Source organism: Protomyctophum parallelum (genome assembly GCF_964188405.1).
Source record: "Protomyctophum parallelum genome assembly, chromosome: 18".
NCBI classification, from domain to species: domain Eukaryota; kingdom Metazoa; phylum Chordata; class Actinopteri; order Myctophiformes; family Myctophidae; genus Protomyctophum; species Protomyctophum parallelum.
The window spans coordinates 25,202,163-25,211,222 of NC_139716.1; the positions used below are offsets into that span (position 1 = coordinate 25,202,163).

Sequence of the window (9,060 nt, forward strand, 5' to 3'; positions counted from 1 at the left end):
GGGCCCCATCTGTTTTTAGAGGCCTGGGCTGATAGATACGCATACTGTAGTTAGGAATGCGGGGCAGACAGGTAAACACTGGATCTGTGTTTCACTTGAAGTGTGTACATAATATATATATAAATATATTACAGTTTTATTAAATAAAGAGCTGTACATATTCAACAAGAACAGTGTTGTGGACTCTATTTGTCTTTATAAATATTTACATACACTGCATCTCTTTTGATGCTGTCTGCGGTCTTAATGTCCTTTGAAACATAAGACTATAGCTATCTAGTAATGGTGATTAAGAATTCTTCCTTTCACTTTGTCATGCTTAGAAGTACATCAAGCACAAACGTATATCGATCATCGTAGCGGAACTTGAGCTTATATGCCTTTCCTTTGTGAGATTCATGAGGTCTTTCTTTTGTCTTCTTTTAACATTTCGAAACGACTTGTGTGTCGCAATGAAGCATCTTTCCGCTCCTGTGACCACAAACCCACCTTCCTCCCATCTCTTGCAGTTTCTCTTTGTTCTTGATAAAACATCAGAACGGACTATTCTTTTTATTTAGACATATTTTGCAGTGGCTAAGGAGAGCTGTCATTTTAGTCTCCAGCCATCCATCCATCCATCCATCCATCCATCATCCTCTGGAGAAGGTGTGACCATGGGAACCCGTCTCATTGTCCTGCTTGGCATCCTGATGGCAGCTCTGATCTTCTGCTCTGCAGCGCCCAACAGTAAGTCAATCCATTAAGACCATTACAAACCTATGTTTCTATGTCAGTGGTTCTCAAACTGTTTAATGTCAAGGACCCCCAGAATGATATGTATTTGGCCGGGGACCAGCATCTGAAAATATGTTGTTCCAGGGACCCCCTGCAGAAGCAAATGTCTGAGTTAAATATGTTTTTTCCCCATCTGACTTCCCCGTCTGACTGTTTTTGGGTCCCCAGATTAATAAGACTGAAAGGCTGGAAAATGGAAATTAAGAGTTTACATATAGTACACATATAGTACATGCGTAATCTTTCCTTAATGATTATATCTGGTTTCAGTAATTATTTATGATGTACTTTCTCTATTATTAAGGTTATTGTAGCGATCAATTTGTATTGGAGGTGGGGTGGGGGGGGGTGGGGGGGGGGGGGCGAGACATGGCCGGGGGTCCCCAGCCAAAAACGTTGACTGTACTAGAATATCAGTTGTCATGTCATAAAATGTTGTTGTTTTTTGTTTGCTTGTCATAAAATGTTGTTGTTTTTTGTTTGTTTGTCATAAAATGGAACCATTATAATTTAAAAACATCACATTTGATGCAGATGCAGTTGGCCCGAATGACTGCTGTTTTGCCTTCTACGGAAAGAGAGTGAAGATCAGTCTCCTGAAAAGATATTACCAGACCGATATCCGCTGTGGAAAGCCAGGAATCGTGTAAGTTTGGGCAGATAAAAAAGGCTATATACTGTGTTATATGTAATAATGTAAAGTGTGTGTGTGTGTGTGTGTGTGTGTGTGTGTGTGTGTGTGTGTGTGTGTGTGTGTGTGTGTGTGTGTGTGTGTGTGTGTGTGTGTGTGTGTGTGTGTGTGTGTGTGTGTGTGTGTGTGTGTGTGTGTGTGTGTGTGTGTGTGTGTGCGTAACAGTGAAGAAGGTCCATATCTGTAGTTCTAGTAACACATTGTTGTCTTGCTTCTTGCAGTGTGGTGACAGTGAAGAATGTCCATATCTGTATGGACCCTGCTCTCGACTTGGTCCAGAGGACCATGAGGAGGATCAATGAGCGTAGCTTTTAGTAGCAATGTATGCAGTGCTACAAAGTACATTTAGTTTATATACTACTACTGTACTTGAGGTATTGTTTTACTTTAATGGCGTATTTCTCATTTTCAATACTTCTACTCCACTTCAACTCCACTGTCTAATTCTCAGAGGCAAATATTGTACTTTTAATCGACTGCAATTATTTGAAAGCTTTTGTTAGTTACTTCTTGTGCCCATGGAGTGTGTGTGTTGTTGTATCATGAGAACATATCCATGAGTTTTGTGACCTAACATGTTTGCATTGTATGCTTGTTGCTTTTCCTGTGTATGTAAAAAAATAAATGTAAAAGTTAAACTCAAGTTCAATTGAAGTTTGAATTTCATTTATTTGTACAAATGCATGGCCTGGTTTAGGCTCTTAATGTTCTCAATCAACTGAGTGACCATTTAACCCGTAAACAAATTTAATTTAACATAATTATTTAAGCCTAATTGCATAGATTTATTTTTAGATTCGATGGAAATGTCATATTTTTGTTTGTACTGTCTGTACTACATCAGTGTCAGACAGGGTGGTATTGAATCATATAGACCTCCCAATAACTCCATAAGGGTCACTTCAGTTGAGATCAAATCATTTGATCAAATCATGTGGTCCAGATGAGTGTATAATTCATAATATAATAATAGTGCATGACAAATGCTGCTACATGTATTTGGACCGTGTGTGTATGTGGAATAGAGGGTATGCGTGTGACATCATCATGAAACCAGGAAGTTATGCGGGAACGCCTACTGAGTGCCAAAAAAAAATATTTCTAGCATTGACAGCTCATACATCCAAACAGAAAAGTCCAATATGATTGCATTAAACGACGTTAAACAACATTAAACTCACTTTGCCACTCGATTTGCCATTCACTTTATGCATGCACATACCCTCTATTGTGTAGTATACAGTATGTTTAGGGTAATAATGGACATGTATGGGTTGCCACCCGTCCCTTAAAATACAGAATCGTCCCTTATTTGAGAATTAAATGATGCGTCCCTTATTGAACCAATAAGGAACGCAGTTTGTTCCTTATTTTCCTAAATAGCCCCTACACGTCAACACTGAATTTAACAATAATGAACAAAACAAAACACAGGAAATATTAAAGTCAGCACAATTGTTCTAGTGGGAGGCACACACTACCTAAAGTAGCCTAAACCAGTGGTTCCCAAAGTGAGGTCCGGGGACCCCCAGGGGTCCTTGAGGGAGTTCCAGGGGGTCCCCAGCTAAATTATAGTTTGGAACCAAATGGACCCTTATGGGTCTGTAACTCTGAGAGTGTACAAATGGAACCAAATGGACCATCAGAGTTAAATTAACATTGATTTTACAATATGAATTGGGGGTCCCAGAGATAGAAATGCCATTAAATGGGGGTCTGTATACTAATGCATGTCAAACTGGTACTTGAAATTAAATGGGTTGAGAATCACTGTGTAAAAATATTCTCTTATGGGGGTCGCTGGCATATATTTTATAATGGGCTGCTGATGTTGTTATGCTCATTTGGAAAACAAAATTCTACTTCAAAAGTTGTGGATAGCATACCATAAACAATAAGTTGAAGGGAAACTTCAACTTATTGCTTCGACGTATTGCTTCAATGTATTGCTTCGACGTATTGCTTCAACTTATTGCTTCAACTTATTGCCGGCCTTGCCGCACACGCCTGCGCCGCAAGGCCGCGGCAGGCGTAAAGAGTGTCCCTTATTTCAAGATCTCAAAGGTGGAAACCCTGTATGTAAAAGTGTGTGCATGTGAGGGCAGTGCCAGTGATACAGTGTCAATGCATGTATTTTACTATATGAAAACCTCCATCTCCCGTCTGTCAGTTAGTTAGTCACCTAATTAGGACATTAATAGTAGCCTAATGATGATTAAGAATTCTTCCTTTGTAAGTCTTTCACTTTGTCATGCTTAGAAGTACAACAAGCAAAGACGAATATCGATCATCGGAGCGGAACTTGAGCTTAACTATATGCGTTTCCTTTGTGAGACGCATGTGGTCTTTCTTTTGACTTCTTTGACCTTTTGAAACGAATCGAGTGGAATTTTTTGTCGCATGAAGCATCTTTCCGCCTCTGACTGTAACCACGAAGCTATCCACCCTCCTCCCACCTCTTGCAGTTTCTCTTTGTTCATGATAAAACAACAGAACAGACTATCTTTCATTTAGATAACTTTTGTAGTGGCTAAGGAGAGCTGTCATTTCAGTCTGCATTGCATCCATCCATCCATCCATCCATCATCCTCTGGAGAAGTTGTGACCATGGGAACCCGTCATATTGTCCTGCTTGGCATCCTGATGGCAGCTGCCCTCTGCTGCTCTGCAGCTGCCAACAGTAAGTAAATCCATTAAGACCATTACAAACCTATGTTTCTATGTCAGTGGTTCTCAAACTATTTCACGTCAAGAATGATAATTATGTATTTGGCCGTGGACCCCCATCTGAAAATATGTTGTTCCGGGGAATTTTCGCTGTGAAAGAATATATATTCAAAGATTTGCACACATTTTCACAATAAAAACAAGCTTGTAGATCTGCTATTTGTCAACAGCTAAAGTTTAAAATAATTCAAATAATAATTTCTTTAATAAATCTGTGCTGTTGAACACCCTTCACACCCGTGTGTAGGTTTTTACAAATATTGAACCAATGAACAAGTTACTGTCGTTCAAACCACCTAATTACAACTTTTTTCCCCGTCTGATTTGGTCATTCAATGATGGAGAAAACAACTATATATATATATATAAATAAAAAAGTACTATAGAATATCAGTTGTCATGTCATAAAATGGAACCATTATAATTAACAAATCACATTTTATGCAGATGCAGTTGGCCCGAAAGACTGCTGTTTTTCCTTCTACCAAAAGAGAGTGAAGATCGAGCTCTTGAAAAAGTATTACCAGACCGATATCCGCTGTGGAAAGACGGGAATCGTGTAAGTTTGGGCAGTTAAAAAAGGATATATACTGTGTTATATGTAATAATGTAAAGTGTGTGTGTGTGTGTGTGTGTGTGTGTGTGTGTGTGTGTGTGTGTGTGTGTGTGTGTGTGTGTGTGTGTGTGTGTGTGCGTGTGTGTGTGCGTGTCTAGTAACAGTGAAGAAGGTCCATATCTTCTCTTCTATTTGCAGTGTGGTGACAGTGAAGAAGGTCCATATCTGTAGTTCTAGTAACACATTGTTGTGGTGTCTCTTTGCAGTGTGGTGACAGTGAAAAAGGTCCATATCTGTAGTTCTAGTAACACATTGTTGTCTTGCTTCTTGCAGTGTGGTGACAGTGAAGAATGTCCATATCTGTATGGACCCTGCTCTCAACTGGGTCCAGATGACCATGAGGAGGATCAATGAGAGTAGCTTTTAGTAGCAATGTATGCAGTGCTACAAAGTAACTAAGTACATTTAGTTTATATACTACTACTGTACTTCTCAGAGGCAAATATTGTACTTTTAATCGACTGCAATTATTTGAAAGCTTTTGTTAGTTACTTCTTTTGCCCATGGAGTGTGTGTGTGTTGTTGTATCATGAGAACATATCCATGAGTTTTGTGACCTAACATGTTTGCATTGTATGCTTATTGCTTTTCCTGTGTATGTAAAAAAATAAATGTAAAAGTTAAACTCAAGTTCAATTGAAGTTTGAATTTCATTTATTTGTACAAATGCATGGCCTGGTTTAGGCTCTTAATGTTCTCAATCAACTGAGTGACCATTTAACCCGTAAACAAATTTAATTTAACATAATTATTTAAGCCTAATTGCATAGATTTATTTTTAGATTTTTATGGAAATGTCATATTTTTGTTTGTACTGTCTGTACTACATCAGTGTCAGACAGGGTGGTATTGAATCATATAGACCTCCCAATAACTCCATAAGGGTCACTTCAGTTGAGATCAAATCATTTGATCAAATCATGTGGTCCAGATGAGTGTATAATTCATAATATAATAATAGTGCATGACAAATGCTGCTACATGTATTTGGACCATGTGTGTACTGTATGTGGAATAGACTATGCGGGAACGCCTACTGAGTGCCAAATTACTTTCTAGCATTGACAGCTCAATGAGCTCATACATCCAAACAGAAAAGTCCAATGTGATTGCATTAAACGACGTTAAACAACATTAAACTCACTTTGCCACTCGATTTGCCATTCACTTTATGCATGCACATACCCTCTATTGTGTAGTATATGTTTAGGGTAATAATGGACATAGTATGTAAAAGTGTGTGCATGTGAGGGCTATGTGAGTGATACAGTGTCAATGCATGTCTTTTACTATATGAAAACCTCCATCTCCCGTCCGTCAGTAAGTTAGTTAGTCACCTAAGGGCGCCCTATAAGGGCACGTTCGGAAATACCGCATGTATTAATGTCTAATTATTATGCAGTGTATATTACGCAATGTATTAATGTCCTTTGAATTAGGACATTAATAGTAATGATGATTAAGAATTCTTCCTTTGTAAGTCTTTCACTTTGTCATGCTTAGAAGAAGTACAACAAGCAAAGACGAATATCGATCATCGAAGCGGAACTTAATTGAGCTTAACCATATGCGTTTCCTTTGTGAGATGCATGTGGTCTTTCTTTTGACTTCTTTGACCTTTGGAAAGTGGAATTATTTGTCGCATGAAGCATCTTTCCGCCTCTGACTTTAACCACGAAGCCATCCACCCTCCTCCCACCTCTTGCAGTTTCTCTTTGTTCATGATAAAACAACAGAACAGACTATCTTTCATTTAGACAACTTTTGTAGTGGCTAAGGAGAGCTGTCATTTCAGTCTGCATTGCATCCATCCATCCATCCATCCATCATCCTCTGGAGAAGTTGTGACCATGGGAACCCGTCATATTGTCCTGCTTGGCATCCTGATGGCAGCTGCCCTCTGCTGCTCTGCAGCGGCCAACAGTAAGTCAATCCATTAAGACCATTACAAACCTATGTTTCTATGTCAGTGGTTCTCAAACTACTTCACGTCAAGAATGATAATTATGTATTTGGCCGTGGACCCCCATCTGAAAATATGTTGTTCCGGGGAATGTTCGCTGTGAAAGAATATATATTCAAACTAAAGATTTGCACACATTTTCACAATAAAAACAAGCTTGTAGATCTGCTATTTTTCAACAGCTAAAGTTTAAAATAATTCAAATAATAATTTGTTTAATAAATCTGTGCTGTTGAACACCCTTCACGCCCGTGTGTAGGTTTTTACAAATATTGAACCAATGAACAAGTATTAAACACTAGCGCTTCTGGCAAAAACCTTCTAAGTTTGAGCTGAGGATCTAACAGAGTTACTGTCGTTCAAACCACCTAATTACAACTTTTTTTCCCCGTCTGATTTGGTCATTCAATGATGGAGAAAACAACTATATATATATATTTATAAAAATAAAAAAGGACTATAGAATATCAGTTGTCATGTCATAAAATGGAACCATTATAATTAACAAATCACATTTTATGCAGATGCCATTGGCCCGAAAGACTGCTGTTTTTCCTTCTACCAAAAGAGAGTGAAGATCGAGCTCTTGAAAAAGTATTACCAGACCGATATCCGCTGTGGAAAGACGGGAATCATGTAAGTTTGGGGAGTAAAAAAAGGCTATATATACTGTGTTATACTGTGTGTGTGTGTGTGTGTGTGTGTGTGTGTGTGTGTGTGTGTGTGTGTGTGTGTGTGTGTGTGTGTGTGTGTGTGTGTTTTTCAATATTCTAGTACAGTGGTTTTCAACCCTTTTTGGCGACTCCCTGTCGCGACCCACGGGTTGAGAACCCCTGTTCTAGTAACACATTATTTTGGTGTCTCTTTGCAGTGTGGTGACAGTGAAGAATGTCCATATCTGTAGTTCTAGTAACACATTGTTGTGGTGTCTCTTTGCAGTGTGGTGACAGTGAAGAATGTCCATATCTGTAGTTCTAGTAACACATTGTTGTGGTGTCTCTTTGCAGTGTGGTGACAGTGAAAAAGGTCCATATCTGTAGTTCTAGTAACACATTGTTGTGGTGTCTCTTTGCAGTGTGGTGACAGTGAAGAATGTCCATATCTGTAGTTCTAGTAACACATTGTTGTCTTGCTTCTTGCAGTGTGGTGACAGTGAAAAAGGTCCATATCTGTAGTTCTAGTAACACATTGTTGTCTTGCTTCTTGCAGTGTGGTGACAGTGAAGAATGTCCATATCTGTATGGACCCTGCTCTCAACTGGGTCCAGAAGACCATGAGGACTCTGGATGAGCGTAGCTTTTAGTAGCAATGTATGCAGTGCTGCAAAGTAACCAAGTACATTTAGTTTATATACTACTACTGTACCTAAGTATTATTTTGAGGTATTGTTTTTTACTTTAATGGCGTATTTCTCATTTTCAATACTTTTACTTGTACTCCACTGTCACAAAGTGACATCTGTGTGTTTTTTTTTTTTTAATGCTGTTTTTATTAGGCGTTTTTGTATGACAACATCAGAATATTATCGACAATGATGAGTAGTTTTGTTAAATAAAATGAAAGAAATAACAGGCAATGTAAATGTTCCACATACAATCCATAATAAAAAAGACATATAAATGTGATAAACATGAAAAAAAAACGAAAAAAAAACAGTTAAACAATGACAAGTGTGAACAGACAAACAAAACAGACAACAGGACAGACACTCTTGCTCTCAAACTTTCCCAACATGTTGTTGTAAATTAAGTGAATTACAGACATTCTTTTTTTAAATGAGAAAAAATTAAATAAAGAAAAAACACTCAGTTCCCTTCTTTTCTTTTCCTTCCAATTTTCTATTGTGCTATCTATTGTGTAGGAGGGGTTAGCGTGCACCTATTGAAATATTCAATGAAGGGTTGCCATGTCTGGTAGAATCTATCTTCACTCCCTCTAAATTCAAACTTAATCTTTTCCAATTGTAAGTAGTGCATAACATCTCTCATAAGTGAAGTGTGAGTCGGAACCTGCGCTTGTTTCCAATTCAACAGTATCAGTCTGCGAGCCAGTAGAGTCACATATTTTACCATGTTATATTGGAAAGTAGACAGTTTGACCCCGGTCCCCCTGACTCCCATAACTGCTGTCAGTGGATCCGGGTCAAAAGGCCCGCCAACAATGTCTGACAGTGATTTAAATATACTTTGCCAATATGATGTTAGTTTAGTTTAGTGCAATGCCAGAACATATGAGCTAGAGTGGCCGGCGACTGGCCACATCTGTCGCAGGCTGGATTCACATTTG

The 9,060-nt window shown here is 38.5% G+C and overlaps 3 protein-coding genes across 3 annotated transcripts; all 3 read left to right on the top strand.

Annotated features, from left to right (window-relative positions):
* Positions 1 to 536: 536 nt before the first annotated feature.
* LOC310875767 (C-C motif chemokine 3-like) lies at positions 537 to 2,067 on the top strand. Its single transcript, XM_083789112.1, has 3 exons — positions 537 to 729; positions 1,312 to 1,423; positions 1,690 to 2,067. The coding sequence occupies exons 1-3, from the start codon at positions 657 to 659 to the stop codon at positions 1,781 to 1,783; spliced, it is 279 nt and encodes a 92-aa protein (XP_083645238.1). The 5' UTR covers positions 537 to 656; the 3' UTR covers positions 1,784 to 2,067.
* A 1,976-nt stretch (positions 2,068 to 4,043) lies between these two features.
* On the top strand, positions 4,044 to 5,236 carry LOC310875768 (C-C motif chemokine 3-like). Its single transcript, XM_083789113.1, has 3 exons — positions 4,044 to 4,148; positions 4,643 to 4,754; positions 5,085 to 5,236. The coding sequence occupies exons 1-3, from the start codon at positions 4,076 to 4,078 to the stop codon at positions 5,176 to 5,178; spliced, it is 279 nt and encodes a 92-aa protein (XP_083645239.1). The 5' UTR covers positions 4,044 to 4,075; the 3' UTR covers positions 5,179 to 5,236.
* Positions 5,237 to 6,514: 1,278 nt separating this feature from the next.
* LOC310875493 (C-C motif chemokine 3-like) lies at positions 6,515 to 8,214 on the top strand. Its single transcript, XM_083788746.1, has 3 exons — positions 6,515 to 6,734; positions 7,299 to 7,410; positions 7,984 to 8,214. The coding sequence occupies exons 1-3, from the start codon at positions 6,662 to 6,664 to the stop codon at positions 8,075 to 8,077; spliced, it is 279 nt and encodes a 92-aa protein (XP_083644872.1). The 5' UTR covers positions 6,515 to 6,661; the 3' UTR covers positions 8,078 to 8,214.
* The last annotated feature ends 846 nt before the right edge of the window (positions 8,215 to 9,060 follow it).

Excerpts from the sequence above, each read along its gene's own strand:
- LOC310875767 (XM_083789112.1), top strand. The coding sequence starts at position 657 with ATGGGAACCCGTCTCATTGTCCTGCTTGGCATCCTGATGGCAGCTCTG. Across the intron at positions 730-1,311 it reads CTGCTCTGCAGCGCCCAACA|ATGCAGTTGGCCCGAATGAC; the intron begins GTAAGTCAATCC and ends CATTTGATGCAG. Across the intron at positions 1,424-1,689 it reads TGTGGAAAGCCAGGAATCGT|TGTGGTGACAGTGAAGAATG; the intron begins GTAAGTTTGGGC and ends TGCTTCTTGCAG.
- LOC310875768 (XM_083789113.1), top strand. The coding sequence starts at position 4,076 with ATGGGAACCCGTCATATTGTCCTGCTTGGCATCCTGATGGCAGCTGCC. Across the intron at positions 4,149-4,642 it reads CTGCTCTGCAGCTGCCAACA|ATGCAGTTGGCCCGAAAGAC; the intron begins GTAAGTAAATCC and ends CATTTTATGCAG. Across the intron at positions 4,755-5,084 it reads TGTGGAAAGACGGGAATCGT|TGTGGTGACAGTGAAGAATG; the intron begins GTAAGTTTGGGC and ends TGCTTCTTGCAG.
- LOC310875493 (XM_083788746.1), top strand. The coding sequence starts at position 6,662 with ATGGGAACCCGTCATATTGTCCTGCTTGGCATCCTGATGGCAGCTGCC. Across the intron at positions 6,735-7,298 it reads CTGCTCTGCAGCGGCCAACA|ATGCCATTGGCCCGAAAGAC; the intron begins GTAAGTCAATCC and ends CATTTTATGCAG. Across the intron at positions 7,411-7,983 it reads TGTGGAAAGACGGGAATCAT|TGTGGTGACAGTGAAGAATG; the intron begins GTAAGTTTGGGG and ends TGCTTCTTGCAG.